The 21,644-nt window shown below is 37.7% G+C and overlaps 1 protein-coding gene and 1 long non-coding RNA gene across 2 annotated transcripts; one reads left to right on the top strand and one right to left on the bottom strand.

The window, feature by feature from the left end:
* Positions 1 to 16: 16 nt before the first annotated feature.
* Positions 17 to 1,664, bottom strand: LOC129927333 (uncharacterized). The gene is made up of 2 exons (XM_056035865.1): positions 1,286 to 1,664; positions 17 to 1,163 (listed from the first exon to the last, which is right to left on the bottom strand). Exon 2 carries the CDS (start codon positions 1,160 to 1,162, stop codon positions 17 to 19), a length of 1,146 nt encoding a protein of 381 aa, XP_055891840.1. The 5' UTR covers position 1,163; positions 1,286 to 1,664.
* Positions 1,665 to 17,031: 15,367 nt separating this feature from the next.
* On the top strand, positions 17,032 to 20,186 carry LOC129927107 (uncharacterized). The gene is made up of 2 exons (XR_008778758.1): positions 17,032 to 17,340; positions 19,651 to 20,186. It is a non-coding gene; the product is annotated as an uncharacterized LOC129927107 (long non-coding RNA).
* Positions 20,187 to 21,644: the final 1,458 nt, after the last annotated feature.

Below are 21,644 nucleotides of genomic sequence, written 5' to 3'. Positions count from 1 at the left end.
CAGAAGTTACACATAATTACCTGCAATGGTCGAATTGAGCTTCTGTGACTTCATCACTATTTCCAAGCACCTCTGCTATGACCTTAGTTGTAGATTTAAATTCAGCTCTAAGAGTGTCCAAAATGGCGGTGTAGAACATTAGAACACCATAGACTGGTATACATACCAGGAACACAAATGCGCAGAAAAGTATGTGGACCAGAACCTTGCCAGGAAGGCGCATGTGACCGTCTCTGAAAGGGAAGCTGACGAAATTGTCAGAGTTCTCACTGCCTAGAGCGTCCCAGCCTGCTGCTGTGAACATATCACATGCCATGACCAAAAATGTAATACATTTAAGCCTCCGCTGCCTCTTCCCGATGTCATTGATAAAGCCAAAGGTAGACTCATAGCTGGCGAGACACTCTACAAACTTGGGGAAGTGCCTCCTTAGGACAATCTGCTCACTCAAGAAAATGACCGTACCGTACAGCATCCCAATAGAAGCAACCAAGTAACGGGCAGCGCCTGACTCGCTGGTCTTGGGCACGATAGTCAAACAATAAGCTAAGATTCTGCCTAAGTTAGAAATGTGAATGGCACCAACTATTAACCTGTACAGAGTTGGCAGGTAGGATAGCAATACGTGCTTTATTTGGAAACACATCTGAGGCTTCCTTACACTTTTCTGCTTTGACGAGACTTTTTTTTCGAGCGCGATTCTGAACCCGCCAAGGGTTAAAAAAAGAAGCGGGAAGTAAAACACTTTGAAAAATGTATTTTTGAACTTGTCCTCACTTTTGGATCTGCGAGTTTTGTTGGGGATATCGTCTAGGGTGATCATTTCTTTATCTTTGACTGAACTTGTATTATGATTCTCGGCATCCAACGCGTCAATCTCAGGTAAGTCTTTACACGTGTCGCATGACCCAGGAATAGAGCTGTTGAGATCGGGGAAGGAGCCAATGTCCTGGACATCAGTGGCAAGCTGAACGCCGAATCTGCTGTTTGCTTTGCTGTTGAGCATGCCAATCAAATTATCATTTTTCAACACAGACCTTTTGTTTGGATGTATGATATTTGTTTCTCTTAAATGCATTTGTTCCTCGTTTTGACTACGTATAATAATGTCATCAACTAACTGTTTTGACAAGAGTTTGGCACACGAATTCTTCCTGTTCATTCTAAATACAAAACGTAAATTTATATATAACAGTAAACACTATTATAAGATGTATCTGTAACAGTAAACACTATTATAAAAATTCATATAAACACTATTATATCCACTTTGAACACTATTTACTTTTCATTCGATTTCGAAGCACCCTGTGCGCAATTTCAGAAAAGTATCCAATAAGTTTTTTGGTGGCTTTTAAGAAAGTTCAAAATCACTGCTATATTTGACACACCATTTCCACTTCACACTAAGAATAAATCACCAAGCCATTCATGTCTCACCCACTTCACACTAACCATAGAGTCAATTAGATTCTGTTTAGTTTTTCACACCATTTTTTTCTCGTTCAGCCAACATGATCCATTTGAATGTACACTCAGACCAACCCTCATCAATCTATTGCGATGATATTATCACCTAATGAAATCTAACGGGCGTGATTTATCTGATAGTTACTCGATTACACGTGCATTATGCGCTGAGGTGAGTTAAAAACTCACCCTCTTTAAAGTACCTCCGCGTCAATAATGGATCGAATGTATATAAATACTTTGTATAAAAACAGATCCGAAAACGGTCATAAAATGTGAACCTGTGACTTTTTTCCTTTTTATATGTAATGGTTTTGCTTCTCCAATCAGAGGCGGCGCTACTTCTTATATGGGAAAGGAATAGATGCTGTAAACTGAATCAAAAGATATGATTATAATCAGCAAAAAAAAAAAGATTTGTAAAGAAAAGAGCATTTTCCTAAGACTAACATATATTCCTATTATAGCTACCATTTAAAACTTAAAAAAAAAAACTTCTCTGAATCCATCTTAAATTCCTAACAAATGAAAAGTCGATTCATAATAGATGTAACATTATCCAAAGCCAAAATTTAAATTTTACTAAGAAAACTTGATTTAGTTTTTAAATTTAATTTTTCCTTAGTTAAAGATTGGAACATATTTATAAATGATTTTGGCACTACTTTTTAGCATTAAAAGGTTGTGTAAAATTAGTTCAATTTCTTACACAGACCTGAAAAGTATTCAATCGAAATGAGTGTACGTGTTTTATAGAGCTTCTGGACGACAACGAGTAAAAAAAAGATTTGCACGAAACTGGAGTGAATGCTGAGAGAACTGGGTCAGGTAGAACTAGGTCAGATAGAACTGGGTCAGATAGAACTGCGTCATGTAAAATTGGGTCGGATGGAACTGGGTCATATAGAATTGGGTCAGATGGAACTGGGTCAGGCGGAACTGGGTAATATAAAACTGGCTTAGATGGAACTGGGTCAGACAGAACCGAGCCAGATGGAAGACTCTGGAATATGCTTTGCTTGACTTACACATTTCAGACGTTGTTTCAGGAACACACATTTTTAACCTGAACCTCATCCAGGAAGGCTGGGGAGGACTGGTGGCAGGGTTCGAACTTGGGAACATCGTGTCAAAATACGAAACGGTTTCCACAAGACCAGTTCTTCCCATAGAGCCAGGCTACTGTCTGCGACTAATATAAAGGACTTGATCTTCAAAACAATAAATTCGTAGATCTGTTTTTCCAGCATCTTTTTCATACTTTAGTTCACTGGCTGAGACGTTGACTTATGTTCTTTGTCCAGTCCTATCCCCTCTTCTGTCTTCCTCTATTAATGTATATTAGCTAAATTGTCATTAATTTTAATTAAACTCTTCTATGCAGACATTTTTTTAACACGTGACTTCTTTTAGTCTCTCTCATTGCACTAACAGACTAGGGTAGCCAGACACCTGCATGCCCTACTTTTAGCAGTTGTTCAGTACTCGCGCCAACATTTAACATTTTCTGTGTTGTTCAGCGCCAGTAATCTTGTCTGTATTTCACCAGCTTTACAATCAAAGTACTGAACTACTACTTGGAAACGTTTCTCTGCATCATGGTTACTTGCATGTGTAGTGAATCTAAAACAGCTAAGATCACTTAACTGCTGTAGTACTTTCCCTCTGGTTTTTTTTTTTTGTTCTTGCACAAGCAATGTGTTTATCAGTTTGTAAATCTTAAAACATCTTTGGTATTAGCCTAGCAGTACAGTCCATCGACTTATATAAGACTGATAAAGTGTGACAGTATGATTAGCTAATGTTTCAGCACGAGCCTTCATGGATTTTAAAATGTGTTTGAGTTGAATGAAGTGGTGACTTTAAAAGAAAAAGCGCATCTTCTTATCATGTTCCCGTGTTTTTTCGCTGACAACATTATGTTCTAAATTAGTGCTGCCTTTTTTTTTTTTTTTTTGCAACCGACAGGTACGAATCATAATGGACACTTAGCTTCATTTTCTATGCGCCCATTACCAAAACACTGACACTTGTCTTCATTTGATCTGAGAACTGACTTCCTATCTTCTTTGACTAACATTAGTCGATATTTTAAAAACAAATTCTAATTATTAAACATATAGGCTACGCGACAACAGAGAGTAAGCCAATTTGATTTTGGTTGATTTTTTATATTATTGGCCATTATCAAATGAATTTATCATATCATCATTAAATAAAGGTTATCTTATACAAATGAACACAGAGAACACGCGTCTTGTTGAGAAGCTTTTTGCATCTATTTATGCTTAGGGAGTGTTTATATATATATTTAAACCAGAAGATATGAAGTATTAAATTCAATTGCTAGATTATATGTGAAAAACTGTGAAAAAGCCGGACATTTTGACACTTTAGGGTAATGCCGGCTGGAGGAGGACACGACCCCCAAAAGGAGGACAAGGCCTCCTTTTGATGGAAGTTTGGTAACTTTACTAACAAACTAAATATTTGGTAAAAAAGAAAAACGCTTAGGTTATTGGTAGTAAAAGTAATGGCAAGATTTTAATCCAACCAACTGATCGAGCCAAAAAATAAGCTTAACATGTGAGAATAAAATTTAATACAATAAGAAATAATGGTTCCTGTTGCTCATTGATTTTTAAATTATCCAAATGTCTAAAGTATCTGACATTCTCACATTTTCCAAAGATATTAATCAAGTCATTTTGAGCTGCCTTTGAATGTTAAGAGTCATGTTACAAATAGGCACATTTTTTATTCCCTGCAATTGTCCTACTTTGTGGACAAAAAACAATAATTTTTTTTTTCCAAAAATAATGAAGATTGCAGAATTTAGCGTGACAACGAAAAATCAGCTGAGACTGAGGCTTACATATTTTTCAAAAATCATCTGAGACTGAGGCGTACATATTTTTGAAAAATCAGCTGAGACTGAGGCTTACATATCAGCTGAGACTGAGGCTTACATATCAGCTGAGACTGAGGCTTGCATATCAGCTGAGACTGAGGCTTACATATAAGCTGTGACTGAGGCTTACATATCAGCTGAGACTGAGGCTTACATATCAGCAGAGACTGAGGCTTACATATCAGCTGAGACTGAGGCTTACATCTCAGCTCAGACTGAGGCTTACATATCAGCTGAGACTGAGGCTTACATATCAGCTGAGACTGAGGCTTACATATCAGCTGAGACTGAGGCTTACATATCAGCAGAGACTGAGGCTTACATATCAGCTGTGACTGAGGCTTACATATAAGCTGAGACTCAGGCTTACATATCAGTTGAGACTGAGGCTTTTTACCCATTTTAATAACGATGAAGTAATTCTCTTCTGGGGATGGATTCTAATCATAAAAGTTAAAACAAAAATGTTTTAACTAACAGAGTCTAAAACGTTTTAATTTCTAAGGTTGTTTTTTTTTTCTTACAAGTTTTGTTAGAAAGAATCATTTGAAATATTTGATTTTGCTTTGTGTGACGCATACACACGCATAGATGCAGAGAGCTAAAGTTCAAAAACTTATGGGAAGTAGCTTGAATCCAAACTGTTGGCTGCTGAGCAGAATTTTAGCCTATTTATTTTCTTCTCATTTTACTGCTGATCAATAATTTTTATTACATATTTTAACGTCAATTTAAATAAATCTATAAATCCTTTGAGTTTAATTAACTTCTATTTTTAAACAATTCTTAGTGTTTCTACAGATCGTGATAGCAACCACCTGACTGTTGATAACAATCACATGATCATGTAACAACATTTAACGTTGTACTGTATGGTGATAAACTTCTCTATAAACATTCTCTTTGGTGTGATTTATGACACTGTCAATGTGGAAAACATCATTTTATGATTAGAGTTTAATTGATCTAGGTCTAGTTTTAGAAAAAAACTTGTGCTCTAAAAGCTTTATCTCGATCAGAGAAAAGCAACTTAAGAAGCTAGATTTTGGTTTTATTTGAAGATATGGACCAAATGTTAATGTAAAAAGTCAAGAATAATGATAATCAGCTGGTTTGCATAAAGAGATAATGACCTAGACAAATGACACTTTAATACGTTTTATCGAATGAACAGTTCAAGGTTAAGAGCGTTAATCTTCATTTTAAAAATACCGATTTCCCCTCCTTTCCAAAGATTACTTACTATAATAATTGTATAAATGTATTTTTATTAAACTTCAGTTCTACTTTGACGCGGTGGCTTCTGAACCTGTGGTCCTGGGTTCGAATATCGATGAAGACTGGGCTTTTAAATTTCGGGATTTTTAGGGCGCCCTTTATTTAGTTGGGGAAAGTAAAGGCGGTTGGTCGTTGTGCTGGCCGCATGACACCCTGCTCGCTAACTGTTGTCCAAAGAAACAGATGGCCTTAACATCTTCTGCCCTATAGACTGCAAGGTCTGAAAGGGGATCGTGACTATACTTTGATTGATAATGTTAAACTAGGAAATAGTTTAAACGTGAGCCATCGTCTACCAAACTCAGAAGGCTTGGTTCGAATTCTGATGGAGGCTAGGAATTTGTTATTCAGGTTTTAATTTAAGCTTGTTCAAATTTGTTGAGCTCCTGAAGGTAATAGGAAAACTTTGTCCATATTTTATTACACCACATGTACGGTCAGTGGCGTAACTAAGGGGGGGGGGATGGGGGGGGGGGAGAATTTAAAAAAATGGGTGTCCGAAATTTATTTTTAAATACATAAATTAATATATTTGATTGACAAATAGTGTCAACGGGTGTCTTTTTTTTGCAACATTTATGGATTAAATTTATCACAAAGAGTAAACCTAGATCTAGGTCTATCAGTACGTTGACTTTGTTGACATTTTAAAAATATTTTTTACCACAGAGATCAAAGTTTTTTTTTAAAGTTCGTCTTACATTTTAAACATTGTTGCCACGAATAAAACTGCATGATATACAGCGAATTCCAGGTATCTTGTTACCTTTAGGCTACTAATAATAGATCTAAATGGCGAGCAAAATTTACAGAATCTAGTATAACAGATCTAAAAGCAGTGGCGTAACTAAGGGGGGGGATGGGGGGGGAGAATTTTAAAATCCCCCCGGGCCCCCACCTAGGGGGGGCCCCCAAATGGGTGTCCGAAATTTATTTGTAAATACATAAATTAATATATTTGATTGAATAATAATGTCAACGGGTGTCTTTTTTTAATCAACATTTATGGATTAAATTTATCACAAAGACTAAACCTAGATATTTTAAAAATATTTTTGCCGCAGAGATCAGTTTTTGAAACATGCATAGGTCTTCCACTTTAAACTTTGTTGCCACGAATAAAACTGCATGATATACAGCGAATTCCAGGTATCTTGTTACCTTTACTAATAATAGATCTAAATGGCGAGTATTATATGGCTACACTGATTAACCTTGAAGCAAAATTTACAGAATCGAGATTAACTAAAAGTTATTCTTAACAATGCTAAAATTGTCCATTATTCGGGTTTGGCGTCTATAATTTCAGAATTAAACTTCACACTCGAGTTATTACCCCTTTATTCATCTTTCCTCAATTCAATGGAAACTCTCTCTTTTTATTTACATCTAATGATCTAATCCTTTTGCTTTCGCACAAAACATAAACAAAAAATAATGACGTAATATCATATAATATTAATACATCCTTCCTATTGAAGTTATTATCACATCCTTCCTTTTAAAGTTCTTAATAGTGATATCTACTAGCAGGGCCGGCCCTAGCATTTGCGGGGCCCTATGCGAAACGGATCGTCTGGGTAGGGATAAGCATAATGTCAAAATTATTATTTTTTGAATTAGAAAATAGGCCTACTTTCGTCTTTGCAATAAATTTTTATCAAATGAAAGCTCGCAATGCCACTTTTTATTTATTGGCACCCCAAAACGTCAATTTCGTCGAATCTTCAGGAGATTTGAATAAATTCAAAAAAAGTTCAGGACTTTATCGTATATTTTGCCTTTTCATGAAATTTCCTGGAGGCCCTGAAAAATCAGGAGGTCCCGAAAACCCTGTTATTTTATATACGTTATAATTGTTTAATTTAATAATGTACACTTGGAATTAGCGCGGGGCCTATGAAAGCGCGGCGCCCACTGCGACCGGCACTGTCTACTAGGAACTTTAACAATTCGTCCACTTCTGGTTGTCTTGACTGAACAAGTTCTCTAGACGTTGGTCTCGTTTGTAGCAACAGTTTGCAGTTCATTGTCTTCATCGGTATCATAGTACCCAGAGAAGCATCCACACAATCCTGATGCAGTCCCAGCTGCGATGGGCAGGTCACGTCTACAGAATGGAAGACCACCGCATCCCTAAACGACTCTTGTATGGCCAACTAAGCGAAGGAAAGCGCTCGCAAGGTGGGCAAAGAAAGCGCTTCAGGGACACCCTCAAAGCTTCTCTGAAGGCATTCAGCATAGACCCTGGCACCTGGGAGACAGAGGCACATGACAGAGCATCATGGCGTCGCGCTGTGAAAACTAGCGCACAGGTTGCTGAGGAAAAAAGAACAACGCAGGCAGAAGAAAAACGCCAGAAAAGAAAAGCAAGACAATTGACACTATCTCCAGCTGGAATAACCTGCCCAGTGTGCGGCCGAACATTCCGGGCTCACATAGGTCTCACCAGCCACATGAGGAGGCATAAAACCCCAGTGCATAGCCCTCAGCCCCCTGGATGACAAAGTGGTCATCATCGAACCACGATGGACGAACTATATATCATAGTACCCAGAGATGTCTTCATCGAAACTCTTATTTAAAAAGCGTTGATTTCTTCTGTATGTTATTCCATTGTTTGTCTTTATGATGTAAGATCTGGGTGCTGAATTTTTTTTTATGACAACTGCTTTCTGCCATGTTTGACCTAGACGAATAATCTTTAGGTAGTCTTGCTTTTGCATCGTATTTCACTTAGCTTTTCATCTGTCGTTCGTTGAGTAATGTCTCTGCATTTTCAGCTACCAATGGTTTCAATAGTTTGTTATCAGTTGGAATGATTCCCTGAGTCTTCTACTCGTCAGCAGTTGTGATGGTGATTTCATATACGGCAGTCCACTTATCGGAGTATATTATATACTCGAGCATAACGAGATATGGATCTTTCCCACTTTTGTATACTCTGAATCCTTTTGCTTTCGCACAAAACATAAACAACCAACAATGACGTAATGCCATATAATATTAGCACAGAATCTTCTTCATGCAGTGGAAAATTACGAATTTTTTGCCTATCTTGAATTCTGGTCAAAGCTCCTGTGCCCAATTAATATAGTTCGGAAGAAACTACAAAAGTCTGGACTGCATATACGGGAATCTGCTAAAGAAATTAGTACCCTTTCATGCTTTCTGCAAAATGATGAGAAACTGACAAAAACCCAATCTATCGAAAAAGCAAAAGAAGGTAGTGAATACTATGGATTCACTGTAATCAAAACAACCATATGAAAGAAAAGACTTGATGGGAAGTTGAGTTCTAATGTAGGACTGTCAATACAACTGCAATTCAAACGTGTTGCGACAGAAGTGCTGGACAGATTTCATATGGAGATGAAGGGCAGATTCCAAAGGCTGGAAAGAAAATGGATACCTTTGGGTTTCTTCTTGAACCAAGACACCTGTTAGAAGACACGCTTGTGACAAACTGTGTTACTTTTCCTGTTTGTATGATGAAATAAATGGAAAATCGCTTTTTCAATGATGTCATTGATGCACGAGCACTTTTCATTAACAAACAGTAATACAATTACAATAAAAGAGTCTTGATGATTACTTTTTGTTAAGTTTACTGATATACTGAACCAATTTGATTTGGGGCTTATATATTTTTGCTTACATTATCTCATGTCATATGTCGAATGTCAAAATGCAAGGGGCCCCCAAAGAGGTCAATCCCCCCGGGCCCCCAAATCCCTAGTTACGCCCCTGTCTAAAAGTTATTCTTAATAATGCTAGAATAGTCCATTATTCGGGTGTGGCGTCTATAATTTCAGAATTAAACTTCACACTCGAGTTATTACCCCTCTATTCATCTTTCCTCCATCCAATGGAAACTCTCTTTTTATTTACATCTAATCCTTTTGCTTTCGCACAAAACATAAACAACAAACAATGTCGTAATATCATATAATATTAGCACATCCTTCCTTTTGAAGTTATTATCACACCCTTCCTTTTAAAGTTCTTAAGAGTGATATCTACTAGCAGGGCCGGCCCTAGCATTTGCGGGGCCCTATGCGAAACGGATCGCACGGGGCCTAGTCTGGGTAGGGAAAAGCATAATGTCAAAATTATTTTTTTTTTGAATTAGAAAATAGGCCTACTTTCGTCTTTGCAATAAATCTTTAGCAAATGAAAGCGCGCAATGCCACTTTTTATTTATTGGCACCCCAAAATGTCAATTTCGTCTATTCTTTAGGAGATTTGAATAATTCAAAAAAAGTTCAGGAATTTATCGTATATTTTGCCTTTTCATGAGATTTCCTGGAGGCCCTGGAAAATCAGGAGGTCGCGAAAACCCTGTTATTTTATATACGTTATAATTTAATAATGTACACTTAGAATTAGCACGGGGCCTATGAAAGGCCGGCCCTGTCTACTAGGAACTTTAACAATTCGTCCACTTCTGGTAGTCTTGACTGACACAACAAGTTCTCTAGACGTTGGTCTATAACTGTCTGTTCGTTTGATCCAACAGTTTGCAGTTCATTGTCTCCATCGGTATCATAGTACCCAGAGATGTCTTTATAGAAATTCTTATGTAAAAAGCCTTGATTTCTTCTGTATGTTTTTCCATCGTTTGTCTTTATAATGTAAGATCTGGGTGCTGAATATTTTTTTTTATGACAACTGCTTTCTGCCATGTTTGACCTAGACGAACTCTCCGACAGAATAATCTTTAGGTAGTCTTGCTTTTGCATCGTATTTCACTTTGCTTTTCATATGTCGTTTGTTGAGCAATGTCTCTGCCTTTTCATCTACCGATGGTTTCAATAGTTTGGGATCAGTTGGAATGATTCCCTGAGTCTTCTACTCGTCAGCAGTTGTGATGGTGAATACGGCAGTCCACTTATCGGAGTATTTTTATACTCAAGCATAACGAGATGTGGATCTTTCCCACTTTTGTATGCTCTGAATCCTTTTGCTTTCGCACAAAACATAAACAACCAACAATGACGTAATACCATTATAATATTAGCACAGAATCTTCTTCATGCATTGGAAAATTAAGAATGTTTTGCCTATCTGGAATTCTGGTCAAAGCTCCTGCGCCCAATTAATAAAGTTCAGAAGAAACTACAAAAGTCTGGACTGCATATACGGGAAGCTGCTAAAGAAATTAGTACCCTTTCATGCTTTCTGCAAAATGCTGAGAAACTGACAAAAACCCAATCAATCGAAAAAGCAAAAGAAGGTAGTGAATGCTATGGATTCCCTGTAATCAAAACAACCATATGAAAGAAAAGACTTGGTGGGAAGTTGAGTTCTAATGTAGGACTGTCAATAAAACTGCCATTCAAACGTGTTGCGACAGAAGTGCTGGACAGATTTCATATGGAGATGAAGGGCAGATTCAATAGGCTGGAAAGAAAATGGATACCTTTGGGTTTCTTCTTGAACCAAGACACCTGTTAGATGAAGACACGCTTATGACAAACTGTGCTTTTTTTCCTGTTTGTATGATGAAATAAATGGAAAATCGCTTTTTCAATGATGTAATTGATGCACGAGCACTTTTCATCAACAAACCAGTAATACAATCACCAATAGACATATTGAGGAAACAGGCTTCATATGGTAATTACGTGTGCTCAAACTTTGCAACCTCCTCCGAATACTGCTAACTCAGGCCACTTCCATTACGTCATGTGAGAGATCATTCTCAAAGCTCAAGTTCATCAAAAGCTATCTCAGGAGCACAATGACACAAGAAAGGCTTATCATGGCTTTAATAAATAATTTAAAAAATAAATGGAAAATCGCTTTTTCAATGATGTAATTGATGCACGAGCACTTTTCATCAACAAACCAGTAATACAATCGACAATAGACATATTGAGGAAACAGGCTTCATATGGGAATTACGTGTGCTCAAAGTATCAATGTAGTTGATGTTATAGATGTCTTTGCTGCATATAATGCACGACGTGAAGCGATATCAATTGAGATTTGTCACTTGTGCATTATTTAACTAATAAACAACGGTATTATTCATTAAAAGAGTCTTGATGATTACTTTTTGTTAAGTTTACTGATATACTGAACCAATTTGATTTGGGGCTTATATATTTTTGCGTACACTATCTCATGTCATATGTCAAATGTCAAAATGCAAGGGGCCCCCAAAGAGGTCAATCCCCCCGGGCCCCCAAATCCCTAGTTACGCCCCTGTGTACGGTAAAGATTTAACTAGAGCACAGTAATTATGCTATAGTGTCGCCCAACTTTTTGGATCCGAGAATTTTCGGTACGCGTGGACTAGTCCAATGGAATCTCTGTGACTTCATTATCTTTTGTGTGCAGATGTTTTAAGGAGCAGGATAGCACAGGCCGGATGTAGAATGCAGGTCGAAGTTTTGGCATCATTGTTCTACAATAGATTTTGTTTGCAGACACTGAAGTCAATGATTTTAGTCCACTTGTCATGTCTATCAATCAATGTAACCATTGTATCTCCATCATCTCAAGCTTTGGTAATAGTAAATCTAAATTTGTGACAAATGTACACCTCTATATTGACTCTGGCACCGCCAAAGCTATGTTACCATGGTAATTTTAGTAGCATCCATAAGATTTTCAATGTATCGATTGCCGCCCGAGTCAACCGATGTCACGTGAGATGTTCAACTGACAACACTTGTGAACGTTTAGATAACTATCAACATTGGTGACAGAGGCGTCACTTACGGAGGATGTTAGGCGGTTCCCCTTAGTTGAAATTTTTGTCATTAAGCATGCCAACGAATCGTTTAACTCTTTCTCTCCGTAATTGTTTACCACATTCTGGTGGAATTAACGTTGGTATCGTCAGTTAGAAGAGAAAGAGTTAAAGTTATTGTATTACGTTTTCGTGTAGGGGGTTTTAAGGTAGGGCACATGTGAAACCAATGACTCTTTGACGGGTGGAAGTTGAAAAGAAATGTAGTATGTTTTTTGTGTTCTTATTTGTCAAGTAAAACTAAAGAAGTAAAGTAACGAAGGTCAGGTACTTTCCTGGACACTATTCTTGATACAAACTCTATTGACACTAATTATATTGACACTTGATTCTGCTGTCAGTTTTCTAATGGACTTGCCCACTGGTGCATGCATTTCTTCATATTGATCCATTTACGGTGGCTCTTAAGTGAGCAGAAATTTAGCTGCGCAATGAACCATTAAGTCTAGCCTAAGCATTTTTTTTAAATTGATACTTTTACAGTGAGTGACTTTTCCAATAAATCATCACTAAGTCTAAAAAGAAAATATGCTTGTTTAGAGATTCTTTTTTCTTTCAGTCCATGTATCCATTGGGTGTATAAGAACGTTCAGTTTGTTTAGAACTTCGCGATTGAAGAAATATTTTTTGTGTTTGGATCTGTGAATAGGCTTCTGAAGCGAATGAGCGTTATTTTACAATTTGACCCTATATTCTTTGTCTAGAACTTTATGATGTGTATTGAACTGTTGATGTTCTATACATCTCTTCTTTTTAAAAGTCAAACAGCTTCGATTATTATTGAATGTTTGTTCCATTTATTATTGTCTGCATCTCTTAAAATCTAATTCTGTTCTATATTTGTACCAGTGTCTTGAACATTGGGGTAAAGGGAAATGGCCAACATGAAAATCTTATGAAAAATATACGTTCTAGTGGCGCAGTAGCTGAGTGGTTAAGCGCTAAGCTTCCGAACTTGGGGTCCTGGGTTCGAATCCCGGTGAAGACTAGGAATTTTGAATTTCGTGATTTTTAGGACGCCCCTGAGTCCACCCAGCTCTAATGAGTACCTGACTTTCGTTGGGGAAGTAAAGACGGTTGGTCGTTGTGCTAGCCACATGATACCTTACTCCTTAACGGTTGGCAAAAAAAAAATAGAACAGATGATCATCAGCCCTATAGATCGCAAGGTCTGAAAGGGAAACTTTACTTTTTCTTTTAATATACGTTGACTGTTCTTTTTTAATGCACTTTCTTTCCCCACCCCATCCCATTGATAATAGACCTACATAGTGGGATTAATAGAAAAAAAAAACAAGTATAAGAGACTTTAACTATTTAGAGCTTACAGCTCAACTTAAAAAACAAACAAACAAAAAAAAAATAGTTTGGTTTTTAAATTGTTCTCAAACCTGAACATGTTTCTATTACATAAAAACTGATTAAATAAAGCTGAGCACACCCCCCCCCCTCTTTTATACGTTTTTAAATGCACTTGTGTATTTTAGTTCATTCTTAAAATGATGGAACTGGTCATGACATCAACATTTAGTAAAGCACATAATCTTTTGATACAGCGCGCCGCCTCTGTTCGTAATCCATTTCTTGACAAGCAAATAATTCAAGACCTTGTTAGACAATGGTCAAATAGTCAATAAACATTTATGACTAGAAGATCGGGTAACCGCCTGCTTAGAAGATTCGGATCTGTGTTGAAAAACACAGGTTTATCCAGCAACCTTTTTTTTTGGGGGGGGGGGGGGGGCAGGAGGCTATGGGGTATCTATGAGAGAGGACAGCTTTAAAAAACTCACGATAAAGAAAATTAATAATATTAATTAATATTGATCTTTTTACAAAGTTTATTACTGATTTTTTAAAAATATTAGTTTGTAGTGTAAGTTAAATGGTAATTGTGGTTCATAGTTTGTTTTTATACTTCCTGAAAATATTGAAATCTGACTCTACCCTTATTGCTTATCAAACAGATGACACATGTTGGGCGGACCCTTGGGCGGGCAGCCTATGACATTGTGTAATGGAACCTTTTTTTTTAAAAATGTTTTACATCCTATGTTTGTTTTTTGAGTTAGTATATTTTTTAGTAAGTTGCAAAGGGAAAAGATCGTAAAATGCCACTACAATGCCACTACATATTTTTTAGTATCATTCTTCTATATCCTCTCAAACCCTTCCCCCCCCCCCCCCCTAAAATTGTATAATTATACACAGTGCTTTTTTTGTAAAAAAAAAATAGGTGCCGGTACTCAGTGATGAATTGCCTAATTTTTAACTACCCGGTACTAATAATAAGGCTTGTCTTCGAGTCCGAAGATTAATGAGGAATGCAGTATTTCCCGTGGCTGCGCAGCCCCAGCTGTGACCTGCATATTTTGCCATATCCAGGGCAAGCATAACCATTGTCCGCAGGGGGTCGATTTAGATTTTCTTTTCGTCGTCTGCGTTTGTTCTCGGCAGCAGATTTTCTTTTGGTCACAAATGTGTATCCAGCGGCCTTTGTAAGTGACCTCCAGCTGTCTCGTTCTGAGGCCGCATGCAACAAGGTGCTCTCTTCTATGTCAGCCAAGGAAAGTTGACTCCTAAGCTGGTATTTGAAGCGTTTCCGTGGGGCGCCTCTGTTATGTCGACAACCTCTTAGCTCACCAAAAAAGACTGCCTTTGGCATAAGTTCGTCTCCCATACGGGATACGTGCCCTGCCCAGCGTAGTTGTCGGACCATAAGAAGTCCCTCTATACTGTCCATACCGGCGTTCGCGAGGACATCGCTGTTTGTAGTGCGGTCCTGCCACCGTATGTCCATGATGGAGCGCAAGCATCTTTGGTAAAAGCGCTGAAGAAGTTTTAGTTGTTTTTTATATATTGTCCATGCCTCAGAGCCATATAGAAGGGTTGAGAGAACCACCGCCTGGTAGACATTGATTTTTGTAGGCAGACGGAGCGATTTGTTCCGCCAAACTCTCGCCTGAAGGCGTCCAAAAGCGCTACTAGCCCTGGCCAAACGGTTATCATCTTCCCTTGAAAGTGAGGCGTCATTTGACACTATACTACCTAGATATGTGAAGTGGTCTACCACGTTAAGGGGCTGTCCGTTTACTGTGATCCTTGGGGCTGAGTATGTTTCATTGGGTGACTTCTGGAACATGACTTCTGTTTTCCCGAGGTTTATAGATAGACCGAATGAGGCGGCAGCGTATGCAAATTCGTTTACCGCGTTCTGGAGGTCATGTTCATTGTGAGCTAGCAGGGCGCAATCATCGGTACTAATAAATGAATAATAAACGTTAAAATACAAGAAAAGGAATAATTTTTCCCACATTTAAAAAAGGTGCCGGTACGCCGTACCGGTGCGTACCGTCACAAAAAAAGCACTATACATACTATAAAAGTGCGAATGGCCAGTATGGGGGAAGCCTTCAGGTTTGAATAACAGAAAGTGCCCTAATATTAAAAAAAAAATACAAATATGCTTTGAAGATTTTTATATGCAAACTACACAAACAAAAGCTGGACTTATTAAAAATGTCACCCAATAAACATCTATGCAGCGAGATGGGTACTCATCAGAATCGAAAAAGGAGTTTAGTATATGTTATTATTTGGACAACGAAGAAGTTGTAAAAAATATAGACTTTCATTGAAAACAACGAGTGTCTAGCACTATCAACACTTCACGTCCATAACTTTATAAAGAAAAACAATGTCAAAGTTGTTTCTTCAATAAAGCCATTGGAAAATAACTCTTCATGTGTTCTGAAATTTTGTTATGATCTCTACGGTTTGAAAATTTAAAAAGGTTGTTCCGAGTGATGCATAGCTGGCCTTTGATCTTTTTGTCATTGCCGGATACGTGACACCCACACTACATTGTTGTCTGTAGGGCTGATGATGTAAAAGTCACCTGTTTCTGTGGTCTACGGTTAACAAGGGTGTCATGTGGCCAGCACAACGACCAGCCACTTTAACTTTTCCCCAACTAATGTCAGGTACCGATTAAAGCTGTGTGGACTCAGGCACCCCAAGATACCGAAATTAAAAATCCCAGTCTTCACCAGGATTCGAACCCGGGAACCCCGGTTCGGAAATGAAGCGCTTTACCGCTTAGCCACCGCGCCTCCCTTTCTTTATTAATTTTTTTTTTCAGATTTCAAGTTAAAACCCAAAAAATACAAACAAAAAAACTTGTATCCTAGAACTGAAAACAAGAGTTTTTGGATCAAAACAACAATGGAATTGGGTTAACAAAAACAGGTGCTAATTTTCACCAGAGCTGTTATTTGTTGACATGCAAAAGTGACACTTTATTTTGGAAGATCCTTACGTCACGTCAAATTTCTAAAAAGAGATGATTCAGAACAAAACTCATAACAAAAACAATCTCCGAGACTTTCAAAAAACCAAGATGTTAAACAAAATACCACTAGATCTCAATTTTCAAAACAAGCAACTCATTTTTTTTATTTTTTTTTGCAGTGCCCATGTCTTTAACGAAGACATTCTAAATGTTCCCAGTAAGTTGACAGGTTGAACTAACACAGGTAGTGTGGAAAACAGACCGGATGTCACTTGTCCGGGAATGACAAAAAGATCAAAGACCAGTTATACATCACTCGGAACAAACCTTTTTTTTTAAAAAAAGAATCTTCAAAACGTAGAGATCATAACAAAAGTTCACAACACATGGAGACTAACATGGGAGAATTTCACACAATAATAAGGAAGCCGAAATGATTGTAACAGAAAAAGTGTGTTTATAACCTGAACTGAAACGAAATGGATGTCATTATTTACAATAATATTTGTGAAATTTGCGATGAAACTAGGACTTGGGAAAGAGTATTTAAGCCCAGAAATAGAGAGTAGTAAGTCACAGCTAACTTTGTGAAGAGAAAGCAACTAGATTACTAACAATACATTAACTACGGTAAGTAAAGCATTTATTTAAACTGCCTGTCTTAGATTCTCTTAAGTAATAATAGTGTTTTATTTATTTAGAAAAAAAATCATAGAATACCGTAGCTGAAAAAAATCTGAGCCTTGGAAAGTACCAAACACAACAATGGAACCTAAAACAATTTATTGAACAAATACTATAAAGAGGGAGTGGTGACTGAGTGGTGAAGCGCTAGGCTAACGAACCGGGGATCTGTGGTTCGAAACTCGGATTTTGAATTCTGGGCATTTTAGGGCGCTTGGTCGTTGTTCTAGCCACATGACACCCTCGTTAACTGTAGGCCACAGAAACAGATGACTTTTACATCATTTGCCCCATAGAACAAATTTTTTTTTTTTAATTAAAGAAATATGATGCCATTAAAATGTGCCACTTTAACACAAAACATTCCGATAATCTAGAAAATATTTATTAGGGCTTCATGGTTAATGGCAACTGAGTTTCCCTTTTTGCGAGAAGAACAAATATCTCAACTTGTCTGCAGCTCGAGGTGCGAATCTTTCAAAAAGAAATACGCACAAACATAGAATTGTAAAACTATAATTTTGTTATTCCTACTAGAAAAAAATAGTTCTGGAAATAGTGTTAAAGAGATATAAGATTTAGCTAGGGGACTCTGGAGGAGCGGTGTAATCTCCCTCTCAGGAGGAGCGGTGTAATCTCCCTCTCAGGAGCCATGCGTTAGCATTCGTTCTGAGCTTAAGAAATGTATTCTCTTGGCGAATGCAACGCACTTTTTGTGATACTAGTAAATAAATTAATAAATTATGGCTTTTATATAGCACTACTTTCATGCTTATAGCATGCTCAGAGCACTTTGGTCCAATCTCAGTTGTGGACCAGTGGGGGGGGGGGGGGTTTATCTAGGAGAAGGTTTTTCGTGCTGCCTTTTGGCGCTCAGTAAACACAACTCTGTCCGAGTCGGGTGTCGAACCTCGAGCCCCCTTCATAGTAAATAGCACTTAGCCTCTCGACCACGCTAGTAATAAGAGTTCATGTCGAAATAATTGTATTGAAAAGGGGTGAGACGAGTATGTCAAAGTACTGAAGGTGGCAGCGCTGACCAACACCATTAAGTGAGGGACATTCGAGGTCAATGTAGTGAACATAAGTCTGTAGCCTAGTAGACGTGGTCGTAGTAGATCCTCTTCATGAGAAGTAAGAGGTCGCAGACTTTGTTATTGTTGTTGTTCTGATACGGAGAAATGCGACCTTTCTGACTAAATAAAATCGGGCAGAATTGCGTCTTGGAATGTCTTGAATCGATATTCTTGCAGGTGCCTCTTCCGAAAATGGTCTTTGAAGCTGAAACAACTTCTGTTACATCAAATATTATATTTTTTTAACCATTGTCATTTCACTTTGTTAATATTTAAATCTGGCAGCGGGCATGGTATGAACCTGTAAATGAACGTTGAATGGTGTAACGTTGCAGCATGCGAATGTCGTGTAATACTGGGTTCTTGCTTCCTGAAGTACTCTTGACACGTGACAAGACAAATATTATAAACTGACTGAAGTCCGTTTCAGCAGACAAACATGAAGTTTATTTACAACACAATAATAATAATACTGCACTCCTTGTTAGTGCTACAAGTCACGAAGTAATAAACAATCCTATCCGCATAACAGCGGTATCAAATGTATCCAATATATGTTAGTTACAAATCACGTCCGCATCTCAGCGGGTAACAATAAAAACAATTACTACTCGTGACACTGGAACTCCAACTATAGATATCCATTGAAATACGAATAATACTTTAATATTCAATAAGCACATAATGAAATCACCTCTCAAATATTATTAAGCAACAATCACTAGTCCATCGACTTTCATGCTATATACATGTATATACACCAGTCCAGGAAGCAACGTCCAACCTTCCTGGACCGGGAGCAAGACCTCACTGACTTGACTTGACTGAACTCCAAGTCAACTTTATTCATTCTACTTCCTGTTTTCTACATCAGGAATTCCACGTGTCTTTTAAACTCTTAACATGACGTGAACTTTAGATCATGCAATGTCAACTAAGACTGTGACAGAACCCGAGACAACCTAACGACAGTCCAGCGTGCATGCCGCACGACCAGGAAGCCATTGACCGGCCTCACCCCTTTTTTTCTGGACGTTTTGCCCCCCAACCTTTCTTCCCTGGCAAGATGTCGAGCGCCCCACCCCCTTTTCAGTTTGAGAAACGATACTCTAAATAACTTCATGTCTATGTTGGACCAATTTAATTTGTTTTTCACATTATCTCTTATCCCTTTCTACAGACAACTCGAGTCCAGAACCTCCAATCCTCAAGTCTCTTACAGCCAAGATGAACAGCCTTCTCCTTCTCACCATCATTGTCTTAGTCTCTGTATACGCCTTCTCAGTATCAGAGGCCCAGTTTCCCCAGTTTCCTTTTGGCGGCTTTGGTGGTGGGAGCGAGAGTACCAGGAGACAAGCCTGCTTTCAGTGCATTATCAGCAACGGCACCAACCCAAACGCCTGTATCGTTTGTTCATTTGGATCTTTGAGTGTGGATGATTAAAACGTGAAACTATCAAAATAATAAGCTCAGAATAATGTGAACATTTGAAGTCCTACACATATAGCGAGACTGGGATTGAACTGAAATCATCTAGAATCAAGAGGTGCGTGCAAAGACAATGAGAAAGATATGCTATAGACATGAATATCTTCACTATAATGTGATAAAATTTTCAAAAAAATATTTTTTGTATGTATAAACCTGCCATGTACTGTCAGAGAATTTGTCTATAGAATGTACATAGAGATAAATAAACAAAGTCAACAAAATAACTATGTTGTTCTTAGTTGTCTGTGTAGTATCAACGTGTATCAATGACTTATCTCTAATTATAATTGAATTGACGCCTTCAATTGAGATCAAATGAACAGAGTCTTTTTTTTTCTGTCCTCCTAATGCACAGGATCACTTGTATCTATTGGGAAACTTTAAGACTGTCTCCGTTCCATCACGAACCAGAATAAGTGACTTGGTATTTGTGTTATACAATCCATCTCTTCTCTTATAATATTGTTATTACATCAGTGTAGATAACTAAACTGGCACCTACAAGTCAAGGAGTTTATTAAGATAGCTGCATTCATAACCGTGTCCATTCTTAGCACACTTGACCAGATTCAAACCATGTCTGCTAGTTTCTGTCATTGCCATCTACACTCTTAGCACACTTGACAAGATTCAAACCATTTCTGCTAGTTTCTGCCATTGCCATCTACACTCTTAGCACACTTGACAAGATTCAAACCATTTCTGCTAGTTTCTGCCATTGCCATCTACACTCTTAGCACATTTGACAAAGGATTTCAGCAGTTTTTACATTTATTCAGCACGTTACCATTCTAAGAGGTCAATGGTCGTGAAGTTCTCCTTCGTGATCGAAATGTTAAATGTTATGTACTATATTAGAGAGTATGTTAGTGGCTCAAATCTTGAAAAGGTCTACGTACAATGAGTAGGCCTACAACTTCAATTTTTCTATGTACCCAATGATAAACATAATCTCATTTCTGTCTTTACAGAGATGACCGAAAATACATTTCTATGTACCGGTACTAAAAATGAACACAATCTCATTGCAATATACCTACTAAAAGATGACAGAAATCTCATTTCTATGTACTAAAAGATGACCACAATCTCATTTTCTATGTACTGAAAGATGATTAAAATATCCTTTCTGTGTAGACCTACTAAAAGATGATCAAAATCTCATTTTCTAAATGGTCAAAGATGGCATCCTTCTCATTATTACATCTATTCAGCACCTACCTTCTTGGAAACTTCTAAAACCTGGACACGGATCTCGAAAACGGCTTTAACGATTTTCCTAGAAATTTGACAGCTCATTATATCGTTGGAAAAAGAATTACTTGCTCGTTAAAAAACTGTAAAAAAAAAAATGTACATTATCAATGTTCTCCGAGATTACATTTCAAAGCAGATAAAATTGTGAATAAGTTGAGGCCTTAATTTACATCGGTTAGCTTCGAACTGTTTTCATGCGTATGCGTATATAAATGAGGCTCGATCTTGTACTTTGGTTTGGGTGCTAAGTGACTACCACTAGCACTAAATGCTAGTACATGTACAGTAGCCTACTCTGATACGAGCAATCTCCAGGGGTGATAACCGTTTCTATCCCTGTTAGGTGTATTTGTTGCATGGTCTCCCTTGATACCGGTATGTTAGGTTGCTTGTTAACATGGTTTAACACGTTTTGGAGCCCAACCT

The sequence above is a fragment of the Biomphalaria glabrata genome, chromosome 7, assembly GCF_947242115.1.
Source record: "Biomphalaria glabrata chromosome 7, xgBioGlab47.1, whole genome shotgun sequence".
Lineage (NCBI taxonomy): Eukaryota > Metazoa > Mollusca > Gastropoda > Planorbidae > Biomphalaria > Biomphalaria glabrata.
The sequence above is the reverse complement of the archived record's forward strand: the minus strand, read 5'-3'. Positions and strand labels throughout refer to the sequence as shown.

What these genes read in the sequence shown, in the direction of transcription:
- LOC129927333 (XM_056035865.1), bottom strand. Translation starts at nt 1,162, where the DNA reads ATGAACAGGAAGAATTCGTGTGCCAAACTCTTGTCAAAACAGTTAGTT.